General features: G+C 34.4%; 1 protein-coding gene across 2 annotated transcripts in view; it reads left to right on the forward strand.

Moving 5' to 3' along the window:
- The window catches only part of SMARCAD1 (SWI/SNF-related, matrix-associated actin-dependent regulator of chromatin, subfamily a, containing DEAD/H box 1), an 84027-nt gene that overhangs the window by 50359 nt on the left and 13784 nt on the right, over positions 1-19884 (forward strand). For both annotated transcript variants that reach the window (XM_011932805.1, XM_011932808.1), the window contains 6 exons: positions 8233-8432; positions 14179-14269; positions 16710-16809; positions 17854-17913; positions 18011-18086; positions 19431-19566. In XM_011932805.1, the coding sequence (XP_011788195.1) occupies positions 8233-8432; positions 14179-14269; positions 16710-16809; positions 17854-17913; positions 18011-18086; positions 19431-19566 (663 nt within the window). The remainder of the gene's footprint in view (positions 1-8232; positions 8433-14178; positions 14270-16709; positions 16810-17853; positions 17914-18010; positions 18087-19430; positions 19567-19884) is intronic.

Here is a 19884-nt window from a genome sequence, read left to right on the forward strand (position 1 = left end):
TTGAGTACTTTGCAGGCTGCTGCCATTCATTATAATAATGAATAAGCTTAGGACTCTGTCCTCAGGACTGTCTTTTGGTAAGTGGGGATTTAATAATTTGAAAATTAAATCTACTTTTAAACAGTTTCCCCCTTCCCATGGAAATTCAAAAATATATGTACAGTAAGAGTGACACACTGTGGCAAGAGAGGGATACTTCAGATGCTGACTGTTTTTGAAAGAAAAAAGTCTTTTGAATAGTCACTCGAGTTTTTAAAGAAGAGATCATGATCAGGGCCATATTGATGAGTTTTTTCATGTAATTATTTAGGAAGTAGCAGTTAGCTTTTTTACTTTCTTCCTTCTGAAAAGAGATTTATCATTTTTTGAAAATGATTTGTTTTACCTAAAATTGAAGCAGTATGTGCAGAAATGAAAAAGTAAAGTTTACCCCAAATTCTACCAAAGATACCCACCATTTAAGATGTTTTGAGCATCATCTGTTTATGTATACATTTGTATACTTCATACCATGTAAGCAGGATCATCTTTTCTGTGCTTTTCAATAACTTCAGATTTACTATTAGATCCCACATTTATAGGGTACTTTGTATTTCTTAAATCTATTTTGGGGGAAAGTTAGGTAACTTACAGGATTAAGTGATGTTTGTGTTTCGAAAACAGTAACATGGTGGCAGCAGTGTTCTTACAAACCCTTCCTTAAGTGAGAGCTCCTCTTTCCCCCTCCCCAAATTAATGAAGATATTAACTATTGGATTTCTTTACTTTCTGTTAATGTTTATACTTTTATTATTTACACATACACTTAGATTAACAAATAATTCTATAGGCTTGTTCCCCCCCCCCAAAAAATCTGTATCCACCCTTTTCCCCAGCCTGTTGCCCGCAGTGCAGATAACTTCTTTCATGACTTTTTGTCTAATTGTTCTGATCACCTCCATATCTTTATGTAATATAATTATAATGTACTTTTTGTCATTTTGTCTAAAATAACAACGTTATAGACAATAGGATTTAGCTCTCGCTATCTACCTCACTTCACATACCCATTTTCTGTTCCCCAGTTCTATTAATATATGTTAACATGGTGATTTTGAAGATCATTTTTAGTGTCTGCATTGTTAAGACTATGCATATTCCTTTCATAGATGAACCATGTAGTATACTACGTTTTTTTTTCTCATTTTTTTTCTAGTTATTATTTGTCTTGGTTTTTCTGTTTATTTTCTTTTTTTTTTTTTTTTGAGATGGAGTCTCGCTCTGTCGCCCAGGCTGGAGTGCTGTGGCCGATCTCAGCTCACTGCAAGCTCCGCCTCCCAGGTTTATGCCATTCTCCTGCCTCAGCCTCCCGAGTAGCTGGGACTGCAGGCACCCGCCACCGCGCCCGGCTAGTTTTTTGTATTTTTTAGTAGAGACGGGGTTTCACCGTGTTAGCCAGGATGGTCTCGATCTCTTGACCTCGTGATCCACCCGTCTCGGCCTCCCAAAGTGCTGGGATTACAGGCTTGAGCCACCGCACCCGGCCTTTCTGTTTATTTTCTTATGTACTTGTCATTATGTCAACTCTAAAGTCTTTTCCAGTTGCCTAAATTTCCTGTCAGATTTTTCTTTTTCTTTTTCTTTTTCTTTTTCTTTTTTCTGGCAGTCTCGCTCTGTCACCCAGGCTAGAGTGCAGTGATGAGATCTCAGCTCACTGCAATCTCCGCCTCCCAGGTTCAAGTGATTCTCCTGCCTCACCTTCCTGAGTAGTTGGGATTACAGATGTCTACCACCACGTCCGGCTAATTTTTGTATTTTTAGTAGAGACAGAGTAGTTTCACCATGTTGGCCAGGCTGATCTCGAACTCCTGACCTCAAGTGATCCGCTCACCTCCACTTCCCAGGGTGCTGGGATTACAGGCATGAGCCACTGCACCTGGGCCTGAGATTTTAGACACCTCTGGTAATCTGTCAGTTTCATCTGTTTTAGAAAATCAGGAATTTTATCACCTGCTCCGATTTGGACTAGTTACACTGTAGGCCAGCTTATCAGTTGTGTCCTTAGGATTTCATTTTCCTGACATCCTGGAGAATCCTTTAGTCTCTCTCATTTTGAGTCTCTTGTTTCTGAATTCAGTGCATGCCACTTTTTTTATTCCATTGGTTTTGTAAGTGCATACTAGGTGATAGGTGAATAATATAGTGAAGCTAGATGACCTGATTTTGAATTCATGTCTGCCATTTTCTAACAGCTTACATATCTGTAAGCAAACATCTGTAAGTGGGGTGTAATTATAGTGCCTACCTGTGGGAAAGTCTAAAAATGAAATGCCATCAGTTGCCTGGCTCTTTAAAAACATTAGCGGCAGATATTCACAATCATTTGCACTGCAAATGTTGCATGTATTATTAATGAAATACTGAGAAACTGTTGTTTTCTGTTTGTCCACTATCTAAGTTCTAGCCGTATTGAATCGAGCTTTTTAAAATCAAACCATTCTTCTTTTTTTTTTTTTAAATCTCCATGCCCACCCTATAGCTTTTTAAATCAGATTTATGGCCGGGCTAAGTGTTTTAGCCTCCCTTGAGATAGTTTGACAAAGCTCATTCCACTGGGCTATGAGCAGTGGTATGTTACGACTTTTGGAAAATGTTGTTTCTTCCTGCCAATAGAAGGGTCGGTATGATGGTGGATGTTGAGGTTATTGAAGCAACAGAGTTAAAAGAATCCTTAATTTTCGGACCAACATACCAAATCTGAATCAATTCCTCAGGTCTTTATTTACATGAGAGATTAATAACTTTCTTTTATTTAAACCCCTCATATTTTGGGTTTACTGTCACACTGAATCAAATCATAGTAAATTCATCATTCAATTAAACTCTTTTTCCTTTGAAAAACGGTCTACTTCTGTTTTACATTTGTGATTAGTGGGTTGTTATTAGATAGATCTAAATTCTAAATCAGCAACAGTCATTTTGATCATCTCTAAAGTTGGTTTACTTGTGTGGGAGGGAAGAGGTGGGGAGTGTTAGGAAGTCCTAAGGAGTTGTTCTGAAATTTCAACTTCAAAATAGCCAAAAAGTGAAGTTCAGTTAAAAAATCTCATAACCAACCCTTGACTTTTAAAGCATCCTGAAGTAAGAATGACCTTGCACTCCCCTTCATTGCCTCCCCCATTTTGTTTTTACAAGAAATTTAAGCACACAGTGTTATAGTATAATGAACCCCTATGTGTTTCTTCCATACTCTTGTCCACTTCCTTGCATCATATTATGTTGAAGCACATCTCAAATGTCATTTTATCCTTACAATTTTAAATATGTATCTCCTGAAGAAACCATAACATTCTCATATCTAATAAAAATCAATACTTTCTTAATATCAAAATATTCAAAATTCAAATTTCCAGTTGTCTCATAAATGCCATAGTATTGGTTCATTTGTTTTATAGTTTGTTAGTTTGAGTTAGGATCCAAGTAAGGTCCACTAGCTGAGATTGCTTGATAGGCCTTTTAAGTCTTTTAATCTGTAGGTTCCTCATCCCCCCTCTCTCCCCTTCTCTTTTTCCAGTTTTTCGTAAAGAAACTAGGTCATTTGTTCTATAACGCCCCTGTCTAAACTTTTCTGATTATACCTCCCCAGTATAGTTTAACATGTTCCACTGGACTAGTACTTTCTGTAAAATGATAATTAGAGGGTTAAATGCACCCACCAATATTATTACATAGTTAGTGATGTGTTCTTTCATCAGAAGACAGTAATATCTGATTGTTACTTTTTGTAACATTACTAGCTGTTGATGCTACATGTCTGGATCCATAATTCATTAGCCATTGCAAAATTAATACTTTTTATTATTTTTTTATTTTATTTTGAGACAGTCTCTTGCTCCGTCACTCAGGCTAGAGTGCAGTGGCGTGATCCTGGCTCACTGAAACCTCTGCCTCCCGGGTTCAAGAAATTCTTGTGCCTCAGCTTCCCGAATAGCAGGGATTACAGTCGTGCACCACCACACCCACTTAATTTTTGTATTTTTAGTAGAGGCAGGGTTTCACTGTGTTGGTGTTGAACTCCTGGAGCCCCAAGTGATCCACCCACCTTGGCCCCCAAAGTGCTGGGATTACAGGTGTGAGGCATCATGCCGGCCTGCAAAAATAATATTTTAATACTGTTATTGCTACTTCTTTAGGAACTATCTGTAAAAGAACTTCCTTATATCTACCCTACCACTCTAAATGTTGCTGTTCGTTTACAGAATTCAGAATAAGTGTTTATTCTTTCCTTTAATTTTCCAGCTCTCAAAAGAATGATTGGTCACCCCCACCTTTTAACCCTTTCTTGTGGCTTCCAAATGACCATAATTACTTTATGCCCTTAAAAAAGTAAAAGGGAGAAATTTTTTTTAATAAATAAAAAGACATCAAACTTAAATGTGTAAATGGGACCACTTAAGTGAATTTGTGATTTATGTCTGCTGTAATTTTTTTATATTAGGAAGTTTCAGCTATGAAGGAAATTTTATATTTCAGAAAGCTGTTCAGTGGCAGAAAATAATATAATGATTATTTTATAATAAAATAATTTTTATATTACAAAAATCATAAGATTAGATCACAATATACTAATTTTTTTCAGAGTTACCGCTTGTATAACAAGCTTTTGAAAATATTTGGGGAATAGTAGTATATTCTTTTTTAAGTGAAAAGGAAGTGAAACCTGTAATTGCTTTATAAAGATTCAGTGTGCTTCAGCTTCACTTTGAATATATTCACTTAGTGTAACGTAACATTGGTTTTCGTAAAAATGGTTATGTGACTTATACATGTTAGGAATCTTTACATTTTACTTTTTATCTGTTTCTCAGAAAATATTGACTGTTACTTACCACTAAACTCATACTATGCTTAGGCACTAACCTTCAGCGATACAGTAACATCTTTAGATTTCTACTGAATTATGAATATGTAATTAGATGAGTATTTACCTCTCCGTGTGCTTCTGGCACATATCTTCAAAGCGTAACTATTGTGAATAAAATTACACATTTATAACCACTGTGAATTAGCTACATATTTAATTACTCAGAACTGTCCATGAGAAATACTATAGAAATTATTTACCATGTGGTGTATTTTATACAAATTCATTATAATCAGTGAAAGATTAAGTCTGTTTGTTTGTTTGTTTTTGAGACAGGGTCTCTATCACCCAGGCTGAAGTGCAGTGGCGTCTTGGCTCATGGCAGCCTCTGACTCCCAGGCTCAAGCCATCGTCCCACCTCAGCCTCCTGAGTAGGTGGGACCACAGGCACATGCCACCACACCTGGCTAATTTTTGTATTTTTGGTCGAAACGGAGTTCTGCCATGTTGCCAGGGTGGTCTTGAAATCCTGGGCTCAAACCATACTTCTGCCTTGGCCTCCCAGCGTGCTGCGATTATATGAGCCACCGCACCCGGCCAGTTTATTGTTTTTTGTCAGTTAAAACTTACACTTTCCTTTTTAAAATTATTTCTTCCTTAGCTTCTCTGATGACACATCCTACATTTCTTCTTGCTCTTTCTATTTTAAAACGCTTTTAAATGTTGATGTTCTTCAAGGTTTTGCTTTCAGTTTTCTAATCTTGAATTTCATGTGCTTTTCCTTAGGTAATCTCATCAGCATCTTTGACTTTGATGGTCACCTGTGTGGCATCTTTTTCTCCAGGTTATATCTCCTCCCTAAGATATAGATCTTTTTTTAACCACTGGCTCTCTCTCCAAAATTTGGTAGCTATCCCAACTTTAATATATCCAGAAAGAGACTTCCCTTGCCAACTTGGTAAATTTTAATCTCAATAGATGGTACTACTAATCTGTTAGCGTTGAAGCCAGAAGTCTGGGAGTTAGGCTTAACTCTTTTCACTCATCTCCCTACACTTAATGGATTCTACCTCCTAAAGATCATGAATCTATCAGTTTCTCCGTGTCTAACACAGGCCACTATTGTCTCTCAACTCAAAGCCACCTTAATACTTTTTTGCTCTCAAACCTCCTTCACATTACTCTCATAGAGTTCTTTCTAAACAGGAACTCTCTAAAACCCTTCAGTAGCTTTTTAATGCCCATAAGTTCAGTTTAGAACTCATCAAAATGAGTCATACCCTTACTGCCTTCCTGTTCAGACTTGTCTGTTGCCTCTCTAGGTTCTGACATGTGGATTTATCTTTCCATTAAAACAGTTCTTTTATTATTTCTAGCTTCTTACTCCATAAGGAATTCCTAGGTCTTAGATTTTATTAGTCTTTTTGTGATGAGTGCCCATGAACTTTTGTTATTTCCCTTGTTTATACCAGTGGTTATGCTTGAAATTGTTAACTTGCTTTTCCCAATGATCATAGACCACAAGGACAGGAGCTGTGTCTATCTCCCAGATAATTCAACAGTTAGAGTAATTTGTGTTAAAAAAAAAAAAAGAAGAAGAAGAACTTAATAAATGGTAGTTCGTTACAGAAAAAAGTGTTTATTTTGAACTTTTAAGATCTTAAATTATTTTATTTAGGGACGTACTAGTTACAGTGAAAAGAGCATGGACTTTTTCTCTTACCCAGCTTTGTGATGTTAGAAATTGAACCTTAGTTTTTTCATCTAGATTTGGTAGACTACTCTTGGTGGTAGTTATGAGGATTTAATGAGTTACTGAATAAAAGGTATCTAATAGTTCCTAGCACCTAAATGGCACATAATGTGTGTTCATTCCTTATTTCCTGTTTAATTTGTTGGGTTTCTCTCACATGTACATATATTACACACACATACTACAAGCAGCATGAGATTGGTTTTTTGGCCTCTAATTTTTGGTTGCATTGAAAAATAAAAGTATTTTAACTAAAAGTTCTAGTTAGAACCTCCTTAAGACACTGATTCTTATCTATACTGCTGCTTATGTATAGATCTTTCCCCGGAAAAGCACAAAGTAGGGGGAGTGGGAGATCACATTGTGATTATGAATGTTGTCCCTGTGGAAAATGTAGAGTAGTGTGCAAATAAACTTAGTATTTTACAGTGCCATTTTTGAAGTGCTAAGAATAGATTGGATATTTTGTATATTTCCAAGTTATTCTGGGATAAATATGGAAAATGTATATTGTTATAAACTGTGTTTTATTAAATTAGTATATCCTGAAAGCACTTAATTACTATTGCTTGAGCTTTTCGCTCAACTTAGAAATACTGTGATTACTTAGAGTTGTTAATGTGATTCTTGTTATAACTTGGAAAAATATGCTAAATAGGATGACATGAATAAAAATCATGTGTGGTATTTTCCTAATAGATGGTTTTATTTTAGTTTCCTATATTTAGTTCTGGCTTATGGGATTTTCATTTTTGCCCCAGATATTTCAGATAGCTTTTGGGCTTTCTCATCCTTTCCACTAAAAATATTTTTTGTCATGTTTTTTAGGATATATATTTTCAGCTATCTATCTGAAAAATTCTAATTCTGATATAGCTTTTACATATGAAGTATTCAGTGCCTCCTTTTGAAAAGTAAATACAACTGTGTTTTGAAAGAAGTTCTGTGAGTTTTCACAGAGAACTGTTTGTAGTGTTATGTTGAAACTGGTTTTTAAAAACCTTATCTAATTATTGAATTGGTCATAGTTAACTTTTGATTCATGTAATATCTCTGCATGTAATAGTCTCTGTTTAGAAGTAAAATATCAAGTGACAAATAATTGGAGTTTTGAAAACTTGAAGGGCTACACTTTGATGATAGATGTGGAAAAATATCTTTTAAGAAGATTAATCTTAATATGTAATAGTGATAGGAAATGACACATAGAGGTGAGAGATCAGATTTGCAGTGACTAAATTTGATACTATTACCTTTGGTATTAGGGAAAAGTGAATTTAAGGTTTTGAAATGTTTTTAAAACCTTCATAGGAGATAGTAACAATTACTTGCTAGCGTTTCTCCTATAAGAGAATAGCTGTGAGGGCAAAGTAACGAGTTTGGGATTATGCATTTTTTGAGGTAAGATATATTTTATTTTAACATAATGAGTTTGATATGTGACAGTAGAATATAAAAGTGAAACATGTAGCAATTCAAATATAAACATGAAGAATCAGATTCTCTTAGTAGTTGACTATAAGCTCATTAAGTAAAGGTTTAAATTATCAAGTTTGTTTTCCTCATACAGAAATCAGGATTGCCTTTCTCTTTCCTAGATCTGAACTATTCAATTATTTTTCTTTTTATGCCATAGTTCACAAAGATGTCCAAAACTAATGGCTTATCAGAAGATTTGATATGGCACTGTAAAACACTGATCCAAGAAAGAGATGTAGTTATAAGGCTTATGAACAAATGTGAAGACATTTCAAATAAATTGACCAAACAAGTTACCATGCTTACTGGAAATGGAGGTGGATGGAACATAGAACAACCTTCCATTCTAAACCAAAGGTAATCTTTGTTGAATATATTTATTCATATTTTATCTCAATTGTATAAAATATCTGAACTTACTTATTTCTGTATCATGCCTAGAAAGATATGGCAACTAGTGGTAGGAGAGAATCCCCAGATTTTCTGTAATGTCACATAAGTGGACTATGAACTGTTTTTCATTCATTTCCCCCACCCCCAAGTAGGGTATTTTATTCTATCATATCATTATAAATTAAAGGGGGGGATGGTATGATGCTATATGACCAGTGTCTTTTTTTGCCTGATAACAGATAATTGTTTATATAATTACAGAAAATGAAAAAGTGGTTTTAGCTGTTTCTATACACAAATTTGATGTCCTAAAAAAAGTCAGCTGCTTAATTGCATCAGCGTAAAAATTGCTTTCCTATCCCATTTTCTTTTTAATCATAAATAAAATGAAATGATATCCCATACTGTGATGAAATGTTTTAAATGCTTTGATAAGGCCAGCTTTTTAAATCTCCTTTTGGGGTAGAAATACATTAGTAAGGGAAAGGACAGATGATTAAATAGACCATATAAGTCTACATGTTTCCCCAGTTTGCTACTTTCAATAAAATACTTGCCAGAATTCATGCAAAAAAAAAAAAAATACCGTCTAGTGGCCAGCACATATTAAAATGGTTTTCGTAATTGTGATCACCCACATTTTGCATGTTGTTGGTGGATTGGGGTGGGGGAAATTGTGTTGAATTTCCTTTAAAAGTTTGTATATTTTTAAGTAATTTGGAGACTCGGAACTGTTCAGAATACTTCCCCTTTTTAAAAAATAATATAAAACTGTTAATAGTACGATGTTTATAGTGGCAAAACCATGGAAACAAATGGAGTTCCTAAAATTAGGGAATAATTGAAATGAATTATGGTATATCCATACTTTGCAATGTTACACAACTTTCAAAATGAGTTACATCTGTTCAGAGTATTTCTGATAGGTTAAGATTAGCAGTAGGATCTCATTAAAATTAATTGCCTTAGTTGCTGATTTTATTTACTTCTGATATTTTTCTAAGTTAATGATCAAAGCATATTTGCTGATCATTGGTTAATAATTTAAAATGAAGGTATGGAAAAAAAAAAAACAAGATGATTACTGGCCTTTAATAGTAAGCTACAATCTTTTCTGTGCCCTTCTAGGGTGCTATGGGATGATGTAGGGAAACGTGATGCAGTTCCCACAAAGAAGCTCTTTTCTCTGTTGCATAGAAAGAACTATATCAGCAAATTTCATCTCCTAAAAGTGTAGTTGGAGCTGCTGCTTCTTGTTCTCCAGCATTGGATATGGGGAGTTCTTCACTCTACAAGACTTACCCAGTTGAGTCTACTTTATCATAATTTGGATTTTTAAAAATCAAGTGCTTTATTGCATCACTTAAAAAATTTCTCTCTCAAAACCACATTCACAAAGTCCTGTCACTTGTAAATAGTTTGATCGGGTAATAAACTATCCTCCATTAGACTGAGGATTTTTTAAATGAAATACTTAATAGATGAGAAAAATAGTTGTTGTTTTTTTTAAGTGCTTGTTGGATCTTATCCAAAGTACAGCTTCTAAAACCTGTATAGATAGTCTCTTTAGAGTTTATTTAAGTGCACTTTTAGGGGTTACAATTTGTTATCTTAATTTTTGTTCTCCAGCCAGGGTAAGAGTTGCATAAGCAATTTTTACTTGGTGTACTGGCCAGGCATTGTGGGTACTTAGTATGTACACATTGAAAGTTGTTTCCTTGCTTTAGTAAAGGATTTATTAGCACAGGGGAAAATATTGGACTACCCTGATGAATAACCTATCATGCTTGCATTTTTCTCAAAACAGAACATATTCTTTGTAACAAAGTTTATTTTGCTACAAACTGTTGCAAATTTATGTGAATTGTAGAAGAAAGTTTGCCTTTTAGAAATATAGATATTCCAGAATTCCTCGTGAAAAATAAAATCTCTGTAGGGAAAAGTTAGTTTTCATATGTACTTCAAAAGCATTACATTCATAATCTTTATTTTAAAATGTCAAAATTTAAATTGCTTAAAATAGGGTAAAGAAAAAAATCCTTAGTATTTCTCCTGTTTTATTCTTGCTATAAACTTAGCCATCTCTAAAACTCTAGTTAATTAATCCATAATTTATCAACCTTAAACTAAAAAGATTTCTCACATGTTCAAAATACAATATATTTAATCATATGTGTCTTGCCTTTTGAGCTAAATCTGCCAAGGTTCTTCTGATCTTGTTCATCCTGAACTTGAGAGCATGGTTCCTACCCTGTTCTTACACAGGAGCTCTGAGACCATTTGACAGTGATACGAATGCAAATTAACACTGCAGATGTGGTTTCACTTGTAAATATTTTAGTTTGAACATTTTTCTGTCAGTACAAACATGTTGTGGTAGTATTTGCAGCAGCCATGTCATACTTACAGGACATAAACTTTTGGTTGGACAGCATCCCTAACCTGTTTTCTATGAACTACTTTAAACAAGTCTCTCTAGCTCTGTATTTCTGTATTTTAAACTCAAATTTAGCGCATCATATGTACCCCTGTTGTTTCTATTTTATGCCTTTCTCACCTTTGAAAATAATTTTGAAACTAGTTTCTCTGGCAGATTTAAACCCAGTTGAATTTTCAGACTGTGAAGAAATCATAGTAACTCTAGAGGGAATTGTGTTTGTTTTTTTCCCCTAACAAAACAATAACTTCAAAATAGCCTGTTGCCTCATTTTCTTTCATCATCTCAGAAAATCTTTAAATCACTTTTTTCCTTAGTGAGAGAGAAAAAATCTTCAGTTCAGAGATATTTTAGTACTCTGTTGGGAAGAAAGCACTTATTCAGAAGACCTGGGCAAATCTTTTTGTTCTTACCAGTAAATTGGTGGTTCAGATTTATATTCAGTCATGAAAATTCTTAGAAAACTGTGAAGCATCAAAATAAATGGGAAGTATGATTATATAGCATCTAAATAGTAGAACCAACTAGAAAAGAATATAGGTATCCTATTTTTAAATGTTATAATAAATGGGTTCAGAGTCTATCAAAATTGCATTTTCTTTGGTCCTTTCACATGCTGAGAAAGGATCTGGAATTGGCAGCAGTTCCATGATAGTAAGCAACAAAGCTAGTTGTAATTTAGACAAATCTAATAGAACAGCAAACATATATATACATTAATACTTTATATTTTTATAACGTATTTCAATATAATAAAACCATTTCATGCCCTGATCAAAACACCTTACCATCATTTCTTTGTGATTTTGAATAAAGCAATTTTATTTACATTTTAAAAATGTGTGTAGTTTTTTAGATTTCATCATCACTTTTTAAAATTTCATGTTGTAGTGAGTATTTTGACTCATTATAAATAGACTCTTTTCTTAATATATGTTGGTGATGAAGAATTTCAATAATTTTTGTTTAAGATTATTTCTTGGCCATTTGTGATAGGTCATATGTTGAGATGGCATGTGGGCCCTCGGCTGCATTTATAAGTGATGTATGTCTGCCTTATCTAGTTTCATTAGTCGTAAATTGGGAGCCTTATGTGGATAGGATGACTAAAGCATTGGGAAGGATGCATTAAAATAATGGAGAACTCAGTGTTGTGTTGACTGTAGGATAGGTGGGTCAGGATGAAAGAGAATTTTTTCATTTCTGCTATTTACTGGTTAAGTGCTGAGCTCTGGATCACACCTGGATTGGATACTGGCACTACCATTGCAGATACAGATTTGGTTAGCTGCATGACCTTGAGCAGGTTATTTAACTTCTGTGAGCCCCAGTGAACTTCTCATCTGTAAAATGCAGATAATTAATATTTCCTATTTTTAATATGGATTAAATGAAATAATAATGTATATAAAGCCCATAGCATAGTCTGAAATATGGTAAATATTCCAGTTTTAGCATTTACTCTCACCATTATAGTAGAAAGAATTCTTTTGGACCTGGAAATTAAAATATCTATGATAACATGTTATATTTATTTTAGTTTTATAGTAGTAGCATAGAAATTACATTGATTGGGAAAGCAAAAGACTTTTTATAAAAATTCAGCAAAAGAATTATAAAGACCTTTGAAATACTGCTTTTCCTCCTACCCATACTTTTAATTGTATTAAATGGGAAATGTTTTATAAGTTGCATACCCCACAGTTAAAACCTAGATTCTGATTTAAGATGGACATCATTCAAACTACCTGTTCTTCACTCAGTTCTAATTATGTCTTGATTTCAGAGTTTGATCTTTTAACAATGTATTATACTATAGCTATGTCCAGACCCTTCCCTGTGTGCAAACAGGATATATGCAAGAGGAAATTAAGGGGACAGGATACAAGCTGGAGAATGGGAGGCATGGCCTTGTTCTATGTTTTCGCGTTAATGCAAGGTGTTCTAGTGAATATGAGAATAGGTTTTGGAGTGAGATCGACATCCTGATTTAAAATCTTAGCCTTAACACTTTTAGCTATGCAACCTCAGGCAAATTAAGTTTTTTTAATCTGTTAAAGTGATGATAGTAACTACTTCATGGGATTTTTAAAGGGTTAAATGAGGTGATGTTTGAAAAATGATATCTGTGCCTATGAGTAATAGATGTTCAATAAATGGTAACTGTTAATAGTTTTTAACCATTCGAACTATTGTTTTCATTCCTTTTTTTTTTTTTTTTTTTTTGGTAATTGAGACAGGGTCTGGCTCTGTCACCCAGGCTGAAGTGCAATGGCATGATCTCAGCTCACTATAACTTCTGCCTCCCAGGCTCAGGCTCAATTGTTCCTTCCACCTCAGTCTCTCCTAAGTAGCTAAGTAGCTGGGACTACAAGCATACATCACCATGCCCAGCTAATTTTTTTTGTATTTTTGGTAGAGACATTTTGTCGTGTTGTCCAGGCTGGTCTCGAACTCCTGAGCTCAAGCAGTCTGCCCACCACAGCCTGGCAAAGTGCTAGGATTACGAGCATGAGCCACTGTTTTCATTCCTTATAACTCTGCCATATTACCTTCCAGACAATTCATTCTCAGGGATTAGTCTGTTTTTGTTTCCAAATTAAGGTTTTTGACACTTGCATGCTACTTTCTACTCACTGATGTTCACTGTCCTTAAAACATCAGTGAACATCAGTGAGTAGAAAGTAGCATGCAAGTGTCAAAACAAATAATTTTGCTAAACATGTGCTGTGTACATTTGTACATAGTATGCACATAATACACACATACATGCATGCTCCAGAATTATACATACCACTGATATTAGGAGTGATTGGCACACATTCAGAAAGTGTTTATTAAAACTACCTGGCCAAAGTAGCAAATTATGTTTGTGTTTTTTTTGTCTAATACTTTTAAGTTTTTTAATGTGCTAAAAATCAAATCAACACAATTCAATTTTCTAGTATAAGTACTTGCTTAGTAATATATTATCATACTTAATATTCTAATCATTTATGGAATTAATTTGGAGGTACTATATTATGACCAAATATGGAAATGCTTGATTCTGCTTGCCAGAAGAAATAAATAAGAATAGAGAGTAAAGTTTGGGAAGATCTGAAAAATCATTTCTGTCTTGGGTTCATTTTTTTTAAGTAGGTGTACATTGCGTCTAACAGTTAAAAGGTAAGATTAGACCTAGCCATTTTAGTTTTTATGTGCATTGTAATAACTAATAGAAAACTAACAGAAATATAAATGTGTAATATTTGGTAACTCTCTCTTTACCAGTTTGTCACTCAAGCCCTATCAGAAGGTTGGTTTGAATTGGCTGGCATTGGTACATAAACATGGACTTAATGGCATTTTGGCAGATGAAATGGTAAGTGTACTTTATTTCTAGGATTTGTTGTTCAAAATGTCATTGAAAGGTATTCTTGCTGTCATTTAAACATGAAATTTTTTCTTGCTACTGTAGTTAACTCCTGCCAGCTCAGTATCTTGTATTTTATCTCATCTTTGTTTTTGATAGAGTTAGTTCTACCCTCCTAACTCCTCCCCAAGATGAAGATAGATTTATTGTCTTTCTGATTATCAAATTAGTAAATACATGTTACAAACATAAAAATACAAATTAAAAAATCAAAATCAAAGTCACCTATAATTCCACCATTTAAACAAGAACTAGTTTGGTGTCTTCTAGATACTGCCTGCTGCAGATATTGTGTATGTACATGTGTATGCACATACATATGTATAATATATGTGCTTTTTCTATAGCTGCCTTTAAAATTTTAACTTAGATCCCTGTCCTTGTCGATGAATAAATCCACATATATCAGCAACATCATTTCAGCTATTTTATTTTTATTAGAGGTCACTCCGAGTCTCTGTTCTTTCTCAAATCACATTTCCTTAAAGCTAAGCTCACTAAGTTTGTTATAGCCAGTAGTCCAGGTGTTGTCATGTGGAAACTTGACCTTTAATCTAACATCTCTATTCCTTCAGCTATACTTTTTTGAAGTATATGTTTAAAATGTTGAGCAAAGAAAATGTTACACTGTGCGTTGGATTCCTAAAATAAAAATTAACACAGATAATGATATTTGTTCCCTGTTTAGCCTCTAGAAAAGTAATCTTTAGCATTGTAAGATATTTTCCCATACGTATTTCATACTGTCATTGAAACAAAGATAACTGTTTATCTAATAGAAAAGTGAATAATATACACAGGATTTCAAAATAATTACAGAAATTACAGAATATATAGCATTTCAGTTGTGTGACTGCACTTGGAAATCAGACCTGGGTTTGGGGTCCCCAGCTTTGCCTTTCAGGAGCTATCTGATCCTTGCCAATTGACCTAATCTCAAAACTAATAATAAAATATAGATAGTTTTTATCATAAGATTGCATTTGCTATCAAATGAGGTATATATTATATGAAACTATTTTTGTAACCTCCAAAGCACAGCACAATATTCATAAGTTGGTGGCTTAGTGAGCTAGCATTGCCATAACAAAATACCCCAGACTGAGTGGATTAAACAACAGAAATTTGTTCTTCACAATCCTGGAGATAGACAGTCCAAGATCAATGTATTTATTGGTAGCCTGGATTTCTCCTGAGTCCTCTCTTTGACTTGAAGACAGCCATTTTCTTACTCTGTCCTTACGTGGTTCTTTCTGTGTATGTACACATGCCTGGTATTTCTTCTTACAAGGACAGTCATATTGGGTTCAGGCCCCACACTTACGAACTCATTTAGCCTTAATTTCCCCCTGAAAAGCCCTGTCTCTAAATACAGTGACATTGGGAGTTATGACTTCAACATATGTATTGTCAGTGGGATGTTTTTGTTTTTGTTTTTTTTAATTGCCATGTGGGATGGTAGTCCATGGTATAAATACACTGCAATTTGTTGATCATCTTCTGTTGGATATGGGTATTTAGGTTATGTCTTCTCTTTTCTTTTCTTTTTTTCTTTTCTTTTTTCTTTTCTTTTTTCTTTCTTTCTTCTTTCTTTTTAGGCAGGGACTTGCTCTGTCGCCTAGGCTGGAGTGCAGTGGCGTGCTCTCAGCTCACTGCAGCTTCGACCTCTTGAGCTTAGGCAATCCACCCACCTCAGCACTCCCAAGTATCTGGGGTCACAGACATTCACCACCATGCCTGGCTAATTTTGTAATTTTTGTAGAGATGGAGTTTTGCCATGTTGCTCAGGCTTGTCTCGAACTCCTGGGCTCAAGTGATCCACCCTCCTCAGCCTCCCCAAGTTGTGGGATTACAGGCACGCACCATGGCACCCAACCTGTTTTGGTTATTTCCAGTGTTTGGCTATTACGATAAAACTATGAACATTCTACCCAAGTCCTTTTGCCAACATTAGCTCTCATATCTCATGATTATATTCTTAAGGGTAGAATTGCCGGGATAGATTAGGCATATGTTTCCTCCATTTAGTCATGGGACATTGCCCTCAAACAATTCAATGGATATTAAATGTTCAGTGTGTATAAACAATAACCAAAATTACATCCTTTCCTTGCAATGCAAAAAGTCCTCCATATTAATGTGTATTGTATATGAACTAGCAATGAAGATCTGTCCATCCTGCTCAGTAAAGTAAGTTATAGCATCATTTGGAGACTATGATCAATTCTGTCATTTGAGAACTAAGAACGTAGTAGAAATTCCTTAAGAGTTGCATTATGGGAAATCAAAAGTGAATACAGCGTAGAAGTATTGCTTTTTCTTTTGTATTTTTATGTATTTATTTTTTGTTTGTTTTAAAATTTTATATATTGTCTTTTAAACTTTTTAGGGCCTAGGAAAAACTATTCAAGCCATTGCATTTCTGGCATACCTCTATCAGGAGGGTAATAATGGTCCTCATTTGATCGTTGTTCCAGCTTCAACTATAGGTTTGTAATACTGGAGACAACTGTATTTAACGTTATCGTGTTTTATATAGGTAGAAGAGAGTGTGTGTAAGGTTGTGTGTTGGAGGGGTAATGTGGTTTCAGTTGTGTGACTGAAACAAAAGTTTGTCGCGATGAATATTAATTTTATGGTCTCCTTATACTTTTCTGCTTTGTTTATATATGTGCTTGATTATATTGGCAGTCTTTTAAAAAGAAAATAACTCAAATGTAAGTCAGTTTTAAAATTATAGACCAAGTGCCATTTATATTGGTTTCATAATACTTTTAGTTACTTTTTAAAATGACTAAGAGAAAATGAGCACTTTTAAATGTAAAATTAAACATTTATTGGATGAAGGTATGTAATTAATTCCTACTCATATAACTGTTCCATTCTTTCTCAATTTGTTGGATGCAGAAGTTACAGTAAGAGAATATTTGCACATGGGAATGTAACAAAACCCCTTCTCTTTAAATTGGAGTTTAATAATCAACTGTAAATATATTTGGTCCTCTGCCCTTCATTTTGATACCTCACAAAACTTCAAGATCATTTTACATAAGTTTCATAAGGAGTAATATTGTAAAGTGTCTGTGATAAAAACAATCATCATGGTATTTATATTTTAATTTTTAATTTTTATTTATTTTTTTTAAGACAGTCTCACTCTGTCACCCAGGCTAGAGTGTAGTGGCGCAATCTTGCACACTGCAACCTCCGCCTCCCAGGTTCTTGTGCCTCAGCCTCCCAAGTAGTTGGGATTACAGGCGCCCACCACCATGCCTGGCTAATTTTGTATTTTAGTGGGGTTGGGGTTTCACCATGTTGGCCAGGCTGGTCTCAAACTCCTGACCTCAGGTGATCCACCCACCTCAGCTTCCCAAAGTGTTGGGATTACAAACATGAGCCACTTTGCCCGGCCAGTATTTGCATTTTATAAAAGACTAATTTCTAAGTAGCACTTGTCAAAGTTTAGTGTTCATTTAACCGTGTGAACATACCCTGTTGTAGCAGATGCAAATAATATTTCTTCTGTTCCATAGATAACTGGTTAAGGGAAGTTAATTTATGGTGCCCTACTTTGAAGGTGCTCTGTTACTATGGTAAGAATATGTCATTCTGCTTTTAACTTTGGAAATTAAAAATAAAGTACAGCACAATAAATACAGTCAAAATGTGTTCATTGTTTTTAAACTCTAGGTTCTCAAGAAGAACGTAAACAAATTAGATTTAACATTCATAGTAGATATGAAGATTACAATGTAATTGTGACCACGTAAGTACTGAGAAATTTGGGGAGGGTGGATATTTATGCAGCCCCCAAATTTAAAAAAGAAATTGTAGTAGTACTATGTAGGAAAGTTTATGCTGTTAACTGTGATACAAAAGTAATAGAATGGCTTATGTTGAGGTGTTACAGTGGTATAGGAAGCTTTTGTAGTGCATCACCTCATTAATGGTGACGATAAAAAGGTTTTGCCTACTTATTGAAAAAAGTCGTCTTGTAGTAATTTCTCAGTTAAAGTAAAATTTGAGATATCCCACCAAAATTATTTATATTTTCAACTTACAAATAAGTATCAATAATAAATACAATGAAATTTCATGTTCTCAGTGAAAAATTTGAGTTAGGGCAGAAATAAAAATGAAAAATAAAACCTTGGATAAGTTGACTACTACTGGATAATAATTGTTTGATGTAAATATCTTGCACAGAACTGCATGCTCTTGTGTCACATTTATTATTTGATTTATTTAACTGTAGTTATTATTTCTCACTACTGGCTCCTTGTGTAGGAGTCTGTCCTTAAAAATTCATGCAGAATTTTGTTTTTTCTTAATAAAACAGGCTCCATATGCAGTCTCAAGCTGCTAGCTATTAACTATTATTTATTGGATCTACTCTGCTAGTTTAATAACATTATTAGGTTTTAAAGAGAAACATGTTTTAGCTTCATGTTCTTTTTTGTGCTTATTAAAGTATAACACTTCATGGAGCAGATTACTTATAAATTATACCCAAATTGACCTCCTCCCTGATATGTAGGAGTTGTCTGATTGTAACATTAACATTTTCTTTTTTTTTTTTTCTTTTTTTGAGACTGAGTCTCGCTCTGTCACCCAGGCTGGAGTGCAGTGGCACGATCTCGGCTCACTGCAACCTCCGTCTCCCAGGTTCACGCCATTCTCCTGCCTCAGCCTCCCAAGTAGCTGGGACTACAGGCACCCGCCACCATTCCCAGCTAATTTTTTATATTTTTAGTAGAGACGGGGTTTCACTGTATTAGCTGGGATGGTCTCAATCTCCTGACCTTGTGATCCACCCACCTCAGCCTCCCAAAGTGCTGGGATTACAGGCGTGAGCCACCGCTCCCGGCCTTTTAACATTTTCTTTCAGTTATGTATTGCAGCTTTCATAACTTGGTTACAATATACATCAATAATTATTAAATACAAATACATCAGTATTTATTTGAGTATCACCGTGTCTAGTGCTGTGCTTTAAGTACTGGCTGTTAGAAATGCGTGAATAAAAAATGATTTTATAAGACATTAAATCTCACTAGACTCCAAGCTCTTAAAAGTATAACTTTAGAGATGTTTTTTCTTTTGGTGACAGATATAACTGTGCGATCAGCAGTTCTGATGACCGTAGTCTGTTTCGACGGCTGAAACTTAATTACGCTATTTTTGATGAGGGCCATATGCTGAAGAATATGGGCTCCATTCGCTACCAGCACCTTATGACAATTAATGTAAGAGAATGTTTGTAAAGTTTTCCAAATTACCATAAAATTTTAGATTACATAATTTAATATATGTAGTATTCTTTATTAGCAGAATACGTATTATGTAATTATGTAGTATTCTGTGTTAGCAAGTTTTTTCTGTAAAAGGGCAGATAATGGCCTCTGTCACATATTCTTTGATTTTGTTTTTTAACAACCCTTTAAAAAACGAAAAAAAATTCTTAGGTCATAATTTACCTGTTCTATATGTTAAACTTTATAAATAATCTTTCATCGCCTCATAAAGGTGATATGAGGACACAAGTTACCTACTTATAAAAGAAG

The sequence above is a fragment of the Colobus angolensis genome, unplaced genomic scaffold (genome assembly GCF_000951035.1).
Source record: "Colobus angolensis palliatus isolate OR3802 unplaced genomic scaffold, Cang.pa_1.0 Scaffold123, whole genome shotgun sequence".
NCBI lineage: Eukaryota > Metazoa > Chordata > Mammalia > Primates > Cercopithecidae > Colobus > Colobus angolensis.